Source organism: Solea solea, chromosome 1 (assembly GCF_958295425.1).
Source record: "Solea solea chromosome 1, fSolSol10.1, whole genome shotgun sequence".
NCBI classification, from domain to species: Eukaryota; Metazoa; Chordata; class Actinopteri; order Pleuronectiformes; family Soleidae; genus Solea; species Solea solea.
Window position 1 is genome coordinate 10,455,226 of NC_081134.1, and position 18,794 is coordinate 10,474,019.

General features: G+C 39.0%; 2 protein-coding genes across 4 annotated transcripts; one reads left to right on the forward strand and one right to left on the reverse strand.

Annotated features, from left to right (window-relative positions):
• Positions 1-1,824: 1,824 nt before the first annotated feature.
• Positions 1,825-9,123, reverse strand: LOC131459527 (E3 ubiquitin-protein ligase RNF126-like). Of its 2 annotated transcripts, none has more exons than XM_058629462.1 (9): positions 9,000-9,123; positions 7,658-7,716; positions 7,523-7,578; positions 7,204-7,430; positions 6,993-7,061; positions 6,831-6,900; positions 6,609-6,702; positions 5,688-5,803; positions 1,825-4,531 (listed from the first exon to the last, which is right to left on the reverse strand). In XM_058629462.1, the coding sequence occupies exons 1-9, from the start codon at positions 9,065-9,067 to the stop codon at positions 4,382-4,384; spliced, it is 909 nt and encodes a 302-aa protein (XP_058485445.1). In that variant the 5' UTR covers positions 9,068-9,123; the 3' UTR covers positions 1,825-4,381. The 2 variants fall into 2 exon arrangements, with proteins under 2 accessions (XP_058485445.1, XP_058485435.1); XM_058629452.1 differs by having other exon boundaries at positions 7,523-7,583; positions 9,000-9,099.
• A 611-nt stretch (positions 9,124-9,734) lies between these two features.
• On the forward strand, positions 9,735-18,026 carry sugp1 (SURP and G patch domain containing 1). Of its 2 annotated transcripts, none has more exons than XM_058629430.1 (14): positions 9,735-9,889; positions 10,289-10,460; positions 10,646-10,740; positions 11,871-12,119; positions 12,273-12,396; positions 12,475-12,575; positions 14,252-14,375; positions 14,486-14,769; positions 14,885-14,991; positions 15,161-15,338; positions 15,440-15,546; positions 16,449-16,594; positions 17,206-17,335; positions 17,565-18,026. In XM_058629430.1, the coding sequence occupies exons 1-14, from the start codon at positions 9,871-9,873 to the stop codon at positions 17,589-17,591; spliced, it is 1,863 nt and encodes a 620-aa protein (XP_058485413.1). In that variant the 5' UTR covers positions 9,735-9,870; the 3' UTR covers positions 17,592-18,026. The 2 variants fall into 2 exon arrangements, with proteins under 2 accessions (XP_058485413.1, XP_058485423.1); XM_058629440.1 differs by having other exon boundaries at positions 14,264-14,375.
• The last annotated feature ends 768 nt before the right edge of the window (positions 18,027-18,794 follow it).

Below are 18,794 nucleotides of genomic sequence, written 5' to 3' on the forward strand. Positions count from 1 at the left end.
TATCTGTTGGCTACTTGTGTTTATTTGTTTATTTATTTAATTTATTTCAAGGGGAAATAAGGGAATGTGCTGTGAAAACAGACCTTGTTGCCTTGTATTGCACCAGACAATAGAGCTAATTCGCATCTGTACCTCATGTGGAGGAGAGTGAATGGTTGTTATTCTCTATACGTTCTCAAATACAGCATGTATGAGGAATGAATGAATTAGACAGAGACTGACAGGGGAATGGCTCAAACTGACTGACATCTGATATGAGGTGGGAATAAATGAGGGATGACTCATTTTCTTTGAGATAGTTATTGAGTTTGTCATTTAGCTCACAAATTAATGAAATAGGTAAACGGTGCATATAAATACAGCTATATTTACGGCTGCAACGATTACTCGATTATTGTCAACTAATGAGTGTTTTTTAAAATAATAAAAACAAGTTTTCATATTTTTCAGCTTCTTGCACGTGAATATTTTCTGGGTTTTTTTGCTCCATGTAACAGAGAAATCAATGAAACTGATAAATGTTTGGTTTGCTGACAAAACAAGACGATCAAGATCCTCTTGTTGGGGTTTGGGAACTAAGTAGTAGAAAATAAGCATCTCTGCAACAGACCAACTTCTTTTCTAATAGTAATTTAAGTTGAAGTTAGTCCTAAATCTGGTTGTAAACTCCTCTCCTCATCTTTCTCTCTTTCTCCCTCTCTATATGCTTCATCTTTCAAAGCAACTCAGCTGCACCCAGGTTATTTAATTTCCTGGTGGAGAGGCAGTGGCACGCAAACAGCACAACACAGGAGCAGAACACAACTCCAATGGCCTTACTCGTGTGAAGCACCAGACACAGCCAACTCTCTTCATGAGGAAAATGTGAAGAAACGGCTACCTTTTTATACGACAAAAAAAAAAAAGAATGTAGACTATGTGGATGTGCATTTTCTTCTGTGAACCAGTTTACTGCACCATTCAATATCCTGGTAAAGGAGAAGATACATGTTTGCATGGTGTCTGACAAAAAAAAACAGCATCTACAACTCACAACCATGTTCTAATCAAAATATCTTTTAATCTGTTCATCAATCTCCTCCAAAATTCAAATATTGAACAGGAATTATGGTCTGAATCCACACGGCAATGCAGGAATAATACTCATACCACCACCTACTGGCAACAGGAAATTGTTTCAAAATTGGGTTTTTTTTGTGACAAGATTCACTTCAGTGTCCAAAAAAGCCATAAGCCCTTGTTGAGGAGTTACACCTCTGACACAAGGTGTTTGAGGGGATGTTTAAGACATATTTAGGACATATGATGTAGAACTTTCCAGCAGGCAAAACTATCACTCTATTTATTGTTATATGTGACAGATATTATGTTTAAGATAACCTCCAGTCTGTGTTTGGAGCATGCGCTGTTCTAATCAAAGCTTGGTTGGTATCAAAACACTATTGTCATCAAAGCTCTTTTGTTATATGTTAACCTTTATATGTGTCTCTAACTACTAACCATCAGAACCCATACGATTTGTCGGTTTACAAACTACTGTCTAACTACTAGCTAACTGTGTGTGTGAAATAAATCTTCAATCTTCATTCTTGTTCTGCTTGCCCTTTCCAGAAGGGATTATTGAGCTGAAAGGATCAGGCAGCAAAAATGTGGACAATTACTGTGTGATAGTGATAAGTGTTTCAATGCCTCTGCTAAGTAAATATATTCAGAAAAATCAAGGTCAGCTGTCAGTAAAAGTGTTTTGTCAAGGCAAAGCTGAAACTGAGGCCCTCTTATTGAATCATTACCGTGTGGTTTTATTATTTACATATTGCAAATAAGTAAAATTAACCATCAGAAGGAGAACACTTTATTGCACATTATCAGTACAAAATAGCTTGAGCACTTCATAATTGTACAAAAGATAAGTAAATACAATAATCCGTGTCGAGTGTCAGTGTCAATGCCTTGTCAGCATCCACACTATTGATTTCCACTCTTTATTATTATGATTATGTATGGAATAATAATGACAAATGGCAATGCTTGAAATGCATGTTTTCTTATATACACTCTTTTTGTGAAACACTTTGTTCTTCACTACTTCATTTGTGCTTAAGGACTTGAATAAATAAGTGGATTTGGGAATTTGCCAAAAAGTCGTCAACACTGTTAGCTGCAAGTCTTCATTTTGTTCACATTAAATCACATCTGATCCCTCAGAATATTAGTGCAAATTAAGAAAAGAAATGTGCAAATAAATAATTATTAAAACACTCGGATGCATACACTGGCTTCACCACCACAGGCATTTTTAAAAAAACAAAACAAAGAGGATTCTGTATTACTTTGAATATAAAATGTGACCCGGTCACTTGGCAAACCCAAGTTTCCATCAAAAAGCAGTACGCTCTGTTATAAACTCTGGTCACAATCCGACTTTATCATAATTTGGGGGCCAGGGAGCGACAGTCCCTCAGCTGCAAAGACGAGCCAACAGTCCAGAGGGCTGTACTTTAAACCAGGTTTAACAGAGCCAGGCTTTCTTTGCTTGAGCTGGCTCAACGAACACTAAAGCTCCAAACGGAGAATCGCCACAGAGGCTTTTTCAACTTGCTTCAACAACCCCGCTTTTCCTTATTTGACTCTACCTGCACATGTAATGGACAGATCGCATGCTGCCTACTTCAGTCAGGGGGGAATGGGTAAAGAGCTGGAACAATTAAAACAATTTAAAAAGATTATTTAAATGATTAAAACTTAAAGCAGTGGCGATGTAGGACATCCCTTTTCTGCTCTAACACTGCTTCCTGTTTATGGGTAAAGAGACAACTGCACAGCAAATACACACATTCTACTGAAAAACTGCATTTTGGTCTAAATGTCCAACAATGGGGGAGAAAAAAAACTTCAAACATAATACTGTCCAAGAGTAAAGTGAGACACAGCGATCACCTCAACGTGGGGCCAAAGTGAAATGGATTGAGTTAATATTTGTGATAAACTCTAATCAATTTTCTACCTCTTCAAACATTCCTTATTTTAATGAGCGCATGAACCTTGAGCATCGCCACTCAGATTCTCTGCATCTCCAACTAAATGCAGAGCAAAAGAAGGCAATGCACAGTTTGAGCTACTCTAAGTGCACAGCCTCCTATAGCTCATTAACGCTTGTGTACCGTATTCTGAAAATCTACATCAGAAAAACGAACACTCTGATCTCTAAACACTCTCTTCCACCTCCAAAGAAAAACTGTACAAGAATGGTACAACTAAGTCCAAAGAAGCTAATTAGTTAAAATACTGTGCTTTTTTTTTTATAGCTGAATTAAAGGTGAAATTGAACATAACCTAGAGCAGACCAGGTTATGTCTGAAGTGGAAGTGTAAGTTGCCATGGTGATCTAACCAGGTTAAAAGACAGCCAGTCACCTTTGTGTACCTCGCCAACTCACTGATCTCCCTTCATAGTATGAACTGGTCATGAAGCAGCGGGGTTTTTTTTGTAAACAGTAACATTTACAAACTTTTGTAAACTTCACTGTGGGACAAATTATGAAGCCCAACTCTAATAAAACCAACATTCTACACGGATGTTTGCATTTATGAAAATTCAGCCCCCACTGCATCCAAACGTTTGACTGTAAACACTGTTGTGAATGTATTCTTGCACATTCTGACTAAATAAACCTTCAATGCTCATGTAAAATTAACAATTTACTGTGTAATACTTTAGAATTTTACCTTTAAAAAAAATACTTTGACAGCATTTCAAATTCTGCACTCATGTAAACCTTTGCAGTCTATGGAATAAAACCAGTGTCAAAACCAATATCAGGTTGTTTTTTTTCCAATTTATGAGGTAAATCAAACAAAAACAAACATCTCTAAGTGTTTCGATGATAGCAAGTGATTTTCAGCATTTTGTCTTAACTGCATTTTTGACAGCAGTTTGAAATCAGCTGATATCCTGCCGCCGTGTAGTGTAAAGTATACTTTGTCACATGGCGTGCAGCTTATTAGGATAGTGACTTGCCTTTAGTGTCCGTGGTTGTGAGCTCAAGCTCTTTTGAGGCAGAATGCACATTCTAATGCATAGTTGTTCACCGTCTCCCAGTTCTTCTGCTGCTGCTTGTTGTAGGAAATGGCCAGCCCCCACCCACTGCTGAGCAGCAACTATAATTATTATTCACAACCTTTCTAGATCCTCCTTTGACACTTCCCTCCACCTCATTTGGAAACAAAAGCAGCAAGAGCTGGGGGAAGGGATGATGACTAATAGACCGCAGCACATTCAGAGTTCACCTCAACTCTTGAGACAAACTGTCCTGGTGTCAGTTGTAAAGAAGAGCCGTAAGGGTCTCTGCTGGTGCAGGGTGAGTGATGATGCTGGTGAAAATCTATGAGTTGTTGGCAGAACTCTCATTGCTAGGTGAACTTGAGGAAGAAGACAAAGAGGAGCGAGAAAAGTTCATATCTGATAAGCCCGGTGGGTCTGTGGCTGTATTCTGTCCACTGAGACTCTTCCTGCACACAGGACACGAATCATGCTGTGGGGGGAAAAAAAAAAACAATGAACAATGAGCAAGAGTGTGTTCACGTCACAAATGATTTATTTTTGTGAACAATTCATTGCACCCAAATATGTGCATATATTCCACAGACGTAGCACTTTCTCAATATGAATCATTGAACGCCCTGTTATTCTCTGTTGGGCCACACTTGGGTCAAATAAAGAGTCTAAATGTGTTCATTCTGTACGACCACAGTTACACAATTCGCATATGATTGACAGCTGAACAAAAGTCTGAACAGCCAACTATTACATTTGTCCAGAAACTCAAATGTCAGAAGTCATGTTTTCCGGGTGAGAACAACAATTGTTTAATAATGAAGAGGTAGGGATCGAGTGCATCAATCCATCTCGATTTTAATTTGACTCTAATACATTATATAAAGCCCCGCACACACAAACACAGACCAATAAGCATATTTCAAATAGGAAAAATGTGTATAGAGCAAATGCTGTAGTGTAGAGCTAAAACAATTAATCGATGAATCGATTATTAAATTAATTAGACAACTATTTTGATAATCGATTAATCAGTTTGAAGCTTTTTTTTATGATTAAAACAAGATTTCGGATTGTATAAGCTTCTTCAATGTGAATATTTTCTTAATTTCTTTGCTCTGGATAACAATCATTCTGGTTTGTGGACAAAACAAGACATTTGAGAACATCGTCATTTCCAGGTTTGACGAACACAACCAACATTTTTTAAGATTTTCTGATATTTTATGGACCAAACGATGAATCAATTAAATTGAGAAAATAATCAACAGATTAATCGATTATAAAAATAATCATTAGTTGCAGCTCTACTGTAGTGCCACACAGTACATGCATGGCTTTGGATACTTCAGTCAATGAAGAAAAACAATGCACAGAAAACACACCACTAAACAGTAGCACCAAAGCATTGATTCAAGCATTGACTGATTCATAGTGTGTCACAACACTAAGACTATTATTATCCTGAATTGATACTGCTGCCGGCTGATTGTTTGTATAGTTTTGCAGTTCTATTGGAGTGAGTAACAGTATTTGGACACAAATACAATCTGATGTAGATGATGCTATTCAAAAACTGTGACCAATGTCTGATGGGAAGATCTAAATGGGACATCATTGACAGACACACATACCTGTTCCAGCCATGGTACTATACAGTCATTGTGAAATAAATGACTGCATGGCAGTTGCCTAACGTTCTCCTCCACCTTGTAGTCTTCTTTGCACACGGGACAATCTAAACCAGCACCTGTTCAAACAGAAAATTATTATAGCGCTTGTCCGAGTGTCTCAGTAGAGGATACGTAGTGTGAAGACTACACTGATTCTGTTCATTTCAGTTAAGGCAATGTTATGCAGAGCAGGGACATTTAAGCACGACACTACCATCAACAACATGTACTTTTTCTTGCCTCGTTTTGACTGTAATGACACGAAATTACCCAAAACTTCAAAAAAAAGTGTAGTCAAGTGTATTGCAATCATTTCTGAGCAGGCTGTTTGCAGGTTATCAATTGCCAGTTCCATACTGTAAGAGAAAAACTTATTATTTGGCCTTCTCTAAAATGAGAAGCACAAACCTCAACAACTCAGGACGGTGCCAGCTGCAACTCTCTAATCACAAAGGCCTCGGTGTAGCACTGGCACCAGTCATTTATCTACAAAATGTGCCTCTTTATATTTTTGCTGTGTCTGGCTTGACTGGGACAGAGGACTGATAACTCAACTGTGCAGTCCTCCCAACGGTCAGCTCTATGTATCAGCAGAGAAAGGCCTCCAAAAACCTTTAAATATCCTAACTCTGGGACTCACAGGCAGACTGACAGAGGATGCCCAACTGTTAACATCATTGTCTCAGTTCTCCCAAGATCTGAGCTGCTTCCAATAAAACTTTTCAACTTAACTCATCTCTGACTCCAGAAACTCCATCTTTGGTCAGCTCACCTAATAATCAAATCTCCACAACACATACTTTTTTTGTAGTTTTATCATATTGTACCAATACCATAACTACTTGTGCATGCTAATGAAATGTTTCCTGTGTCTGGACTCACCCACATGCTCCTCCGTGATGGGGATGGTGGGTATACCATCTATCATGTCTCTTTCTGCAGGTGGAGGACCAGTATTTTCAAAACGGTTCAGTAACTACAAGTAAAAAAAGAGCAGAATTAGTATTAAATAGCTAATTTGTAACAGTTTTATATACAACACTTTTAGGATGTTCTCTTTAAACATTTAACTGTATTTCCAATTGCCACCTACAGAAGTTGTACCTGTGTAATGATTTCATCAAGTCCATTGATGCCCCAGGCATAGTCCATTGGGTTGGAGTGTAGAAAGCCCCTGCAGCACAAGTAAGCAGCAAGAAACACAAAAAGAGCATTGAAAGATAGCGGTGAGCTTCTACAGCATGTCTCTCAGTTTCTTACACTTACCATGTTTCAAACCCAACATTGGCCATGGTTGTGGGGGCAATGATTCCATTTACTAACTGCTGGATGATTCTGTGGCAGGAAAAAAAAAGATAGTTAATTTTCCCTCTTGACTTCTCACCTTTACTGCACACTTGGAAAATGAAAATACCTGCATATGTGTTGTCTCTTAATATACTCAACCTCCAACACACTACTGCTGAAAATGCCTCACCCCTCTAATGTGGGCCCTCCTTCATGGCGTATTCCCTGTCTTCGAGGATTATGTCGACCCTGTGATTGATGTGCACTGTGCCGCTCCCTTTCTCTCCTGTTTTCTGTCTCCCTGCTGTCCTCTGATGGTAGCCATGTTTGAAGATCAAAATTTTCATCAAAAATCCCAAACGTGAATGGACTGTGCCCAGAGGACATTGGTGAGATAAACTGCCGAAGACCAGTGTTCTAATAAAAAAACAACAACAACACAGAGGCAATGTCAAATCCTGATGCAATGTGCAAACCCTAGATGAGCTGATTTTTAGAGTCCCTCTGACCTCAAAGGTTGAACTGCTCCCTTCAGAGGTGGAGGATGTGGATGCAGACACATTTTCTGTACTGGAAAAACACAGCAGTGATGAAAGTGACTCGCTATAGATCAAAATGTATCTTGAAACAAAATTGTTCCATACCTTCTTTCCTCAGGCAGTTCCTCAATAAAGCCAGAATTACATAGAGGACAGGTGAAGTCCTAGGAGTGAAAAAAACAAAATCAATGTGTGTATCCCATGACTTATACATAAGGCACATTGCAGTTCTGACAATTACATAAAAAAGAGTGCAGCATAAATCCTAACTACAATATTACTGAAATCGAGGATAATGTGGAGGATAATGGGGTAGATTAATGAACGAATTACTAATTTCAAACATTTTTAATCGTGATTACATGTCGTCCAGCCACACTGCAGCACTGAAGGTTTGATACATGCAATTCCATAGATCCACTGCTTCAAAGCTTGCTTTAGTGGAAAAAAAATATATCACGTAACATATGGCGTCAGAAGCAACCGTTTCCTGAATAAATCATCCGAATGGTTTGCGGTCCAATTAAATGATTCACTGGCACTGTTCCTTGTGAGTATTTTCCAAATGTGGAGAAGTTGTGAGTAAATGAAAAGAACCTGGCTCAATACAAAATCTGTTGAAAGATTAAAAAGGAAGCTCAATAATAAATATTTCAGTGTTCCTCATCCCACATGATCCCCCCCTGCCATAGTTACACAAGCACACCCTACCTATCCCATATTTTCCCAGCACTCTCTCCTCAATAACACAACACAACACACACATTCATCAATCTTTATTTGTAAATAGAACATTATATTATTCAGTCCTAGAGTGTACATTTTAAAAGTGTCAAAGCAAAGACACTTTAGAACAAAAGGACTTTTCTACAAAAGCTGTTTCTCCAACACTGCTCATTGAGATGCGTGTGTGTAGTCTGCCAAATTTGACCGCATACCTTGCACTTCCAGTAATAAACCCAATTTTGAAGCTCAGGTGGTTCACGAAAGCTGCATTTGCCCATCACTGCAAACGTGATTGTACCCCCACACAGATTGCTTAGTTTTGTTTTATGTTAAACATGAATACGTCAAACTACACCACCAAGCTGGAACTGACTTCATGGTAATCTGCCTTTAACTCTAAACCTACGCTTAGCTAGCTCGCACTACGACGGTATATTAGGGCGTCGTCTGTGTTAACATTAGCTCAGTCACAGTGTTGTTGCTGTTCAACATATTGGGATAATGCTGCAATAAAATCACACCTATACATCACAAGATTACTATGAGCGTCCCTTTCAACTTCTTGACTGTCACTCAAGAGACTAATGATGCTAACGCTAACTAGCGTAGCTGTCTGAACAGCAGAGGTAAGTCGACGTGATTTGCGCTGCGCACAAACACACGGAGAGAACAAATCATTTCTCATTCTTGAGATAAGTAGCTACGCTTCTTAGGTCCTTACCGGTAAAAGTGGATTAATCTCTGCTGAACACTGGTGACAAAAAAACCGGCATCGTTGTGTGGGAGCATCAGCCATATCTAAGGAGACCAATCCGTCCGTCTCTATGGAGGGAAAGCGACAAGGGACAATAAGCACTGACTTTTGCGCCATGAAAAATAATGAATTACTGCCTTATTCTACATGACATCATATTTAGAGAGCCTTTGATTCTATACTTTCAAGGAGAAATGTCACACTAACTGAAATACAGACCTCCGTCCAATCAAAACGTTACTGTGATATTAAAAATGTTTGACAATACAAAGCAATTTATGTTGATGTATTGCAATTTAACTTTTTTCAGCTGCAAATTCTACTCCCAAAGAAAAGACTTGCCAACACTTGATATGTCTCATAAGATAATGATGAGTAACTAACGTACTTGTGTAATAATTATAAAATAGAAAATACTTTTTTTCTGCAGGATATTTTAGTCTTTGCTTGTGTTCGGTTGGTTTTCATTGATATGTTTAAAGTTTATGGGGAAAAAAACAAACATCAATCCAGCTACACAAATACACAATTAAGTTCTGGTTGAACATATTTTCTAAATAAAAGCCCAGAGAAAATAGAACAACACAGTAAGATATTTTCGCAATTTTGTGTCTTTGGAATTTCGCATTTTAATAACTTGAGTTTATTTTCGACTCATGTGCAAAAAGTATCTGGATATACCCGTAAAGAAAGTGCTTTTATTCTAGTCAACCTAGTACCGGAAGTTCTGCTTTTGCTTTGCTGTCTTTGATTAATTATCAGACTGACTCCGCTTTAGCTACACGTTAGCTCCCCATGAACGTAGTTTTGGAAATATAGACTTCGTTTTGCTACAGACATGGAGTCAAACGATGCAGGTAAAACTTCTCTAAAATATTTCGCTAGATACAAAATTACACAATTGAACACGCTAGTTAGCCAGCTTCAACATCAATGTTCGCTGCTGGCGTAAATAGCGTTAGCTAGCGTTAGCCGGGTTAGCGAATGTTAATATACAAAAAACGATCTAGATTAAGTGTAATAAACTCGACAAGTACTACATTTCCTACGTTCTGTAGTACGTAGGTACGCAGCTAGTACCTGCACGAATTACATGTAATAATACGACTATCTTTTCAGTAGCTGTTTAAAGATCTTTTGCTGTACGGTGGCAAATAATAGTTGAGTAAATCCCCAAAATGTCTCAACTACCACCACCACAGATGACCACCATGCCAATTGTCAGTAACGTAATTTGCTGATCTGTCTTTCCTCAGGGCGTGGAGGATGGAAGCCCAAGCCTGTCCAGCAGCAAAAAACCAAGATGAATATGTTTATTCTTCGTCAAGAAAAGCTTATTGCTCAGAAGAAAGAGGAGATCGAAGCCAGAATGGCAGAGCAAGCAAAGATGAGTGTGCAAACCACCCCCAGGAAGACCCTACTTCCAAGGTCAGAATACACACATGAGCCCTCAAACGTTTGGCAGACATTTAGGCGTAAAATAAATGGGTTTTATTAAAATGAAAGTGTGTCAGGCACTGCCAGAGAATGTTGCAATGCTTGGGGGTCTTTCAGATTTACACTAAGGAAATACCAAATCTATATTTCTGTTGTGATCCCAATATTTATTTCAGTCTCCAAGGACCATCCACCAACAAGTTTGCAAATGATGGAAGCTTTTTCCAACAGTTCATGAAGCTGCAGAAGGACAAATCCAACAATGTGCCAGGTAAGTTTTGAGGGCTGAAGTAGCGAGTTGCATTAAATTCAAAAGAGCCAAAATCAGCTGCTCTAGAGAAGAACCTATAGTAGGGTTTTTGTTATGTAAGGATAATGCCAATACATTTAAAAATACAGATTAAAGTTGGACATTAGTTGCTGTTGAGGAATTCTGTCAGAAATGATTTGATTGAGTCTGAGCATAGACTTACAGTATTGAATTTATCACAAATAAAATGAATGGCCAAACTCAATATATGATATCAATTACACACATACATCCACATATTATCAAATTAAACATTTGCAAGGTCTCTAAATCAATATTTTATTTTACTATAACATTTTTCAAATTAACAACATTGAAATTGCACTGTTTTAGTACTGGATGAAATCATGATCCACGTGTTCTTGTGAATGACTAATATAAGGTGTGGCTCAAAAGAGACAGTCGCCTGCTATAGGGCTAGTGCATTGAAGTAAGAGCCTCATTACTGGGCACTATGGTAACTATAGGGGCCTACTGTTGTTAAACTACTTAAATGGACTAAACGCACAGGGCATCACTTAGAACTATCATGGAAATAGCGTTAAATGTTTTGGAAATGTGAACAATTGGAAATTTAAGTGGTAAATATGTGTACAAACCCTAAATGTAGTAACCTCAACTCAGTGTAAATTTCTCTTGACACCGTTATCTGAGAATGTTATTACATAAATAAAGGTACATCTATTTAAGGGGAATTTCTATTTGTGAACTGTTTTTTTAGAAAGACTGGAGTCATGTTTGTAAAATGACATGGCAATGATATATTTTACTGTGATTTTGTGCAGTAAACTCTAGCAAAGCAACGGGAACAATAGACATTTTATATTTGTGACCCTATAGTTTTGGCTTGTGTGATAGATACATTTTTGTGTCATGGCTCACACAATTTCTTTCCTCATGACAGCTTTTGGGGGATGAGGACTGGGTTAGAATACCGTGAGCTTAACTTTCCGTGACTTACTTAACCTAGATTGATAAGCTGCTCAACAAGAAGAAGTCTTACAAAACCTAGAAGGCACTTGGACAATAATAGTATTGAACAAGTAGGCTAACTACTACTGTTTTGTTAATATGCCCCATTTACTCTTTAGGTTCCCCCAGTGATGCCACATTTCCTTCAAGCTCCACTTCATCACCAGGAGGAAACACGTCTCAAAAGAAGAGCATTCATGTTGGCAAGCGGCCTGGCCTTGGAGTCAGTAGCATGCTTAATCAGTTCAAGAACTACTCACAGTCCAAGAAAACCCCTGTTCTCAGCAAGAGGCCGAGCGTTTTCTGCTCTCCAGATGGTGAAGATGAAGAAGAAGATGCTGATTACTCCAGATTCTTAGAGATGAAAGGTAATTCAAGACCTAAGTGTCTCTCTGCTGACAACTCAGTAGCTTGGACTTTACAGTGCATCTTCTGCATACTCCAGTAGTGCAGTTGCCTTGTGTGACTGGCATTTTTTCATAGGTGCCCTTGCAGTAAATATACTTATAGCCTGCTTAAAGTCTCTCCCCCAGAGGATTCTGACACCAGACTTATTATCGACAAGATGGCCTCGTTCGTAGCAGAGGGTGGACCTGAACTGGAGAGAAGGGCTAGAGATGACTACAAGGACAATCCGGTTTTTTCGTAAGTCTGAACAAAGTTGTTTGCCATCTTGATTCGTTTTACATATACATTAGTTTTTAGTTTTGATTTTCCTTTCAGGTTTTTATATGATAAGAGCAGTTTGGAGTATCTCTACTTCAAAAACAGAGTTGCAGTTTTGGGAAAGGATATGCTAAGTCCAGAGAATACATCAAATAAAGGTAAGGTTACCCCCTCTGTCTCTTGTCTTGGTTGTATATAATTCTATGAGGAGTGGACCGTGGAGTTGTATACACAGTGGCATTTCTTCCTGTAAACCAATGAAGATTGTAATAACCTTTCATTCATTTGGTTGTATTTGTATATTTAAGCCAGTACATAATTGTTATGGAGCTCTTGACTGTCTGGTTAACGTGACATGAACATGATATACCACTTGTTTTAGATCCCCAGGGATGTTGATAGGTACACATCCTGCATCTCTGACACATTCAAATCTAAAAGGACATCGCAGTCACTATCCATGCATCCCTGGTGATGTCGTATGTCTCTTTTTGATCTGCTGTGTCTCTCCTCCTGGTTCCGGTGCACTCTGATGCACACACACATTCATACAGCTGTCGCAGTAGGGGCCGTTCAAAACACACCCTAACGAAGCCCGTTAGAGTTTCGTAATGAATTAGTGTTTCCAGACATATTGTGCATATAAGATTTAAAAGAAACGTTCTTGGACTTTTATGGTCTAACTTGTTTGTTCTGTCTCTGGGGATTTTTCTTTGTTTGTGTGTGTGCGTGTGTGTGCGTGTGTGTGTGTGTGTGTGTGTGTGTGTGTGTAACAGAGGTGATATTTATGTACGGGGTGGTTTTATTGCGATTTTAAAAACGCAACACATCGTCCTATCATTCCTCTCCCTGCTCTCTCGCATTCTCTTGCCTGTTGATTATCTAATCACCAAAGCATCGGCATATTTTGTGTGTGTGTGCGTGTGTGCGCGCCACGGTGGTGGCTTTCACGGGTGGGGGGGTCAGTATGCTCACTACAGTAGACTACACTACACCACTTATCTCAAACACAACAATCACAGGTTTATTGTATGTTATGAACACAATGTGACCTGTACAGGGTGTACCCTGCTTTTCGCCCCATGTCAGCTGGGATTGGCTCCAGCTCCCCCGCAACCTACATGTGGAGGATGAAGCAGTAGACAATGGATGAATGAAGGAGCACAACATCATTATTAAAGGCACCCCACCACCACCACCAAATTCAGCATAGGCTGCCAGCATCTAAGTTTAACAATGCAATTTCTCAAGAAATAATAATTTGATTTGGGACCATTGAATTTCCCTGGGACCCATACAAATCAGCACCTGTGGGTCCTGGGACTCACTACATTGAAAACCTATCAACATCACTGGATCCATACCTCGAGTGAAACTGTTATTCATAAGTGTAATGATTTGAATTTTAAAAGGGAAATAAAACAGCTACATTGGCAAGACCACTCTGTCATATCAGTCTGGCCCTGGGTAATTATCAAACTGTTCATTATTTAAGACTGTGCATACAATGCAGGTCACAGATTTTGAATCTTGCAGACAGTGCTGCTCTATCCATAACACTCAACTCAAATTGTGCCTGATATAATGTACATGCAGATATACATGTTTGGCCATAATGTATGTGCTGGAGCCTCTGAGCTTAATTTTTTCTGCATTTGCTACAAAAAAGTCCTTGCATCTTTGCAGTTCCCTATTCACCACCCCTGTCATCCTTGCTCCTCCTTCCTCTTCTTATCCCCCTATTGGCTCTAGACTGGTGGTGTGTGAGGGCCAATTGAGTACGGTACAGTAGTAGAGTGTGAATTGAGTCCCAGTACTTATAGGCTACTTAAAGTCTCCCCCCCAGTGGATGCGGAAACCCAGCAAGTGGCTGAGAAGCTGGCCAGGTTTGTGGCGGAGGGTGGCCCTGAGGTAGAAGACATCGCTGCTGAGCGCAACAAAAACAACCCAGCCTTCAGGTCAGTTACTTTATATGTGACTGTGTTCCCTGACTGTGACATTTGTAATTGAAGCCCAGTTCTACTTTTGTAGTTTTTCACATCACAGTTGATGTCTGTTCTCCCTGCAGTTTTTTGTATGATCAACAAAGTCCAGCATACCACTTCTACAAAGAGAAACTTAAAGAGTATCGTGCTACAACCTCCCAGAACACTTTACCTCCAGCAACAGCTGATGTTCAGCAAACGACTGCACAACCATCATTAGGCACCCAGGAGCCAGACACCCCGCCTGTCAAACGGAAGAGGAAGAGCAGATGGGGTTCTGAAGATGACAAAGTTGTGTTACCCATTCTCCCCATCATTTCTCCTTCAGAGATTAATATACCAGACCCCAACACACCCTCGCTCTCTGGTACATGAAAATGTGTTGTACATATTTGGTCAAATATGCACTCATTACTATTATATTATTTTCTCAGCCGTTCCCCTACATAATTGATGAATAGCTGCATTTTTTGGTGTTCCAGCCCAGGAGCTCAAAGGTCTTGGATATAAGAAGGGGAAGCCCCACGGTCTGGTTGGAGTAACAGAGCTATCTGACGATCAGAAGATACAAATCAAAGAACAACAAGAGGTCGGAATATTCCAACTGAATATATTTTATGAAATAAAAACTATGATGCTGTCATTTCTAAACCATACTACACTCTGCCCACTTTATTTCTTTTTAAAGAAGCACTTGAGTAATAACCGTTGTAATGTACTCTTATTGTGTTTGTGATGTCTTCTCACATGTACTGTAGATGCAAGAGATGTACGACTTGATTATGAAGCATAAGCGTACGATGGCAGAAATGCAGGTGATGTGGGAGAAGGCCATTAGGGACCACCAACATGAATATGACAGTGATGAGGAAGTGGACTACCACACGGGCACATGGGAGCATCGGCTAAGAAAGATGGAAATGGAGAAGACGCGTGGTAAGGCTGATCGTCAGCATACACCTCCTGTAGTGGTGCCTGATAATTTTCTAAGTTGGTTAACATGATCGTTGCTGTAAAAAAATACATCTTTTTTCCAGATTGGGCCGAATCTCTAACAGAACTGGGTAAAGGGAAACACTTTATTGGAGACTTCCTGCCACCTGAGGAGCTGGAGAAATTTATGGAGACTTTTAAGGCTCTCAAGGTCAGTTTTCCTCCGGATTAGCATTTTCTCCAGTCTCAAAAGGATGCATCTTACCATTTATCAGTTCTAAAGATTGTCCTTTATCCATCATAACATCAAGTGAAATATATCAAGTATATATATCAAGTAATATATATATATACACACACATCTTACATGTGATATGTGCTGGCCTTTTGTCATGACATAGGCCTGGGATGTTACTAATATGTATAAACAGGATATTAACAGTCCATCTGTGCCATCGTTTAGAAGCTGCTCATGCAGGTAGAGGACAATGTGGCAACAGCCAACAGAGCATATTTTCCCAGCAAATTCCTCTAGGTCCTCCTTTTGGAGCCCCAGGAAGAGACTGCAATTACCAGACTGTTTGTTTTAAACTATTTATTTCAAATTGGCAACATAGTAGAAACCACACACTTTCTCTAAGCTGAAAAACCTTGTATGTAAACATAGTTTTTATGTGTATTCATAGCTAAAGTGAGGGCACGTTACTAGAAACTCATAAGAATCAGAATATACTTGTGAAACACAAATACTTAACAGCCTCAGATCAACTACTGGGGTGGAGTGGCTCAGTGGTTAAGACCGATGCCCTGTGTGCAAAAGACTTCATGGTCGCAAGTTCAACTCCACCCCTGGCAGGTGTACTCAATTCCCTTGTAAGTTGCTTTGGATAAAAGCATCTGCTAAATGACATGTAATGTAATGTAATGTAATGTAACTAAATTAAGCTCTTAAAGGCAAGTAATTTATTTTCATCTCATTCTAAATCTTCTAGTAGGCTCAGGGAAAAGATTAATTTGAATTCAAACTGAGATCTTGAACTTGGTGATATGGTGCAACTCTTGAATGTACATGTTTGCGGACGTGAAGTCAACTTAAGACATCTTGACTTGCAGGAGGGCCGAGACCCAGACTACTCGGAATACAAAGAGTTTAAATTGACAGTGGAGAACCTTGGTTTTCGAATGCTGATGAAGATGGGCTGGAAGGAAGGTGACGGCCTCGGCAGTGACGGACAGGGAATCAAGGCTCCTGTCAACAAGTGAGCGTCTATCTCCATTATGTTTTTAATACATTGAAATACCTAAAGCAACCTGTTCTACAACAAATACAGTCATATCTACTAATGCCTCAAAAACCATGGTAGATTTTGGTACAATCCACTTAAATGAAGGAGTCTATGTTTCACCTAAAGCACGATCTCTCTCCTGATGTTATTCTTCATACCACCATACTGTTTGAACAGGATATCCATTAAAATAGAAAATTGATCCATTTGGCAACAAGTAGCTCTCATAGTGGCAGTTGTCAATGTGACGTTGGAATGCATGGTCACCCCATGGCCACCCCTGTCTGTTTTACTCTGAGCAGCATAATAAAAAACATTCAGCGTATCCTATGCTGAAGAAGATAGGATACTCCTACTACCAGATACTTCCCGGTCATATCACTCAGTAATGGATCTTCTGAAGGAAAAAAATAGTGTGGTGACTCAGAGTTAAATTAACTTGTCAAAAAATAAGTTTACAACAATGTTAACCAGAGAGACTGCAACACAAATATGTTGAACAGTCTTAATTTACTAAATAGACGTAAAAGTGGAAACTAATTTTAGGGATCTCTCTATCTCTCTCTCTCTGTCTGTCTCTCTAGGGGATTGACCGCTCAGAATGGAGCAGGTTTCGGAGTTGACCGTCCAGCTGAGCTAGCCAAATCTGATGATGAATACGATGCTTTTAGAAAGAGGATGATGCTTGCATACCGCTTCAGGCCAAACCCACTGGTAACATCATGTTTTTTGTTTACTCTGAACTCACACCAGTTCATTATATAATTACAGAATATGTTGGTACATGACAAAAGTATGAAGAAATGCATTCTCCTTGTTTGACAGTATAATGTAGCATCTCTTTCTGTTTACTGTGCTGCTGAACCTCCTGTTGTGGTCAGGTGGCTGTTGCTATGAGGATTCAATATTAATGTCGTTTTTTTGTTTTTCCTTCTCTCCGCAGAATAATCCACGGAGACCCTATTACTGATAGAGGACTGTTTGTTTATGCTTGATCTTGTTTATGATATAAATCTGGTTCCAGCAGTTGCCACAGTTTTAAGTTCTGAAATAGAAACATTTGCACAATATACAGTACACCATGATGGTAATGAGAATAATAAACTGATGTATCACTACATTTGAGGTTTAATTTGGCTAAAGGAAAATACAAAATGTTATCTGAAATTAAATGATCACCTGTATTGTTACATTTAAATTAAATACTGTGACAACCTTGAACATTTACTTTGTCTGATATCTATGATCATTTTATTCCTCTGTGCACATGTTTGTATGTCAATGTGTTTGTTTTATTCCACTGAAAATAAGACAATTCTGTATTAACCTTTGATTACTTTGACATTATGTGCTTCAGCAGTGTTCACAATTAAAAATGGCCACTTACAGTGACTGTTGTAACTAATGTGGAAAACTAATTGTACTTGTACCTGTTTATTAAAACAATGAGTAGGTGCTAAAATGAACCTTCATTTTCTGGCACACCTGTGTATGAAATGCTGGTATTGTTCCAGTCCTGAAAATTGGTATCTGTCCATTTCTGGGTGCCTGTGGTCAGCAGTGAGTCACTGAGTAGAGCTGACCAGGCTTGAGCAGCCAGTGACAGGTCAGTGAAACGAGACCTTCAGTTTGCCATCCCCCAAGGTAATTTATATGGGATAAATATAACTCCAACATCCTAGCTAAGCAAGAGCCACTGTCGTGTTGGACACAACATCAATCGGAGACAAATTTAGCTGTAGTACTAGGTAAGATTAGTTAGTGGCATGGTGAACGTCTTAGTTGAATGCTAGAGTGCAACTTATTATTACCTCCAGAGGAAGTAATGTTTTTCTACCTATGTTTCTAAGCAGAATAACTCAGAGTAAATGATGGACTTTGCTGGAATTGCCTGTGGGTGTAGTTAATGGCCCAAGGAAAAAATAACATTTTGGTGGTGATTTCTTTTTTAAATAATTAACCTTGCATAATAGGGGAGATAAACTGGGAGAGTAGTTGGTGATGTCTCTTTGATTACTTTATTAATGAATTATTTGGGATATTTCAAAAATATATATATATATATACATTTCTAAAGGTGTAGGAAAGGGAATATTAGTCATTTTTGTAGATAAAGAAATCAAATTAGCTTCTGTAGTTGCGTTTTATTTTTCATCTTCAACTGCTTGTATCT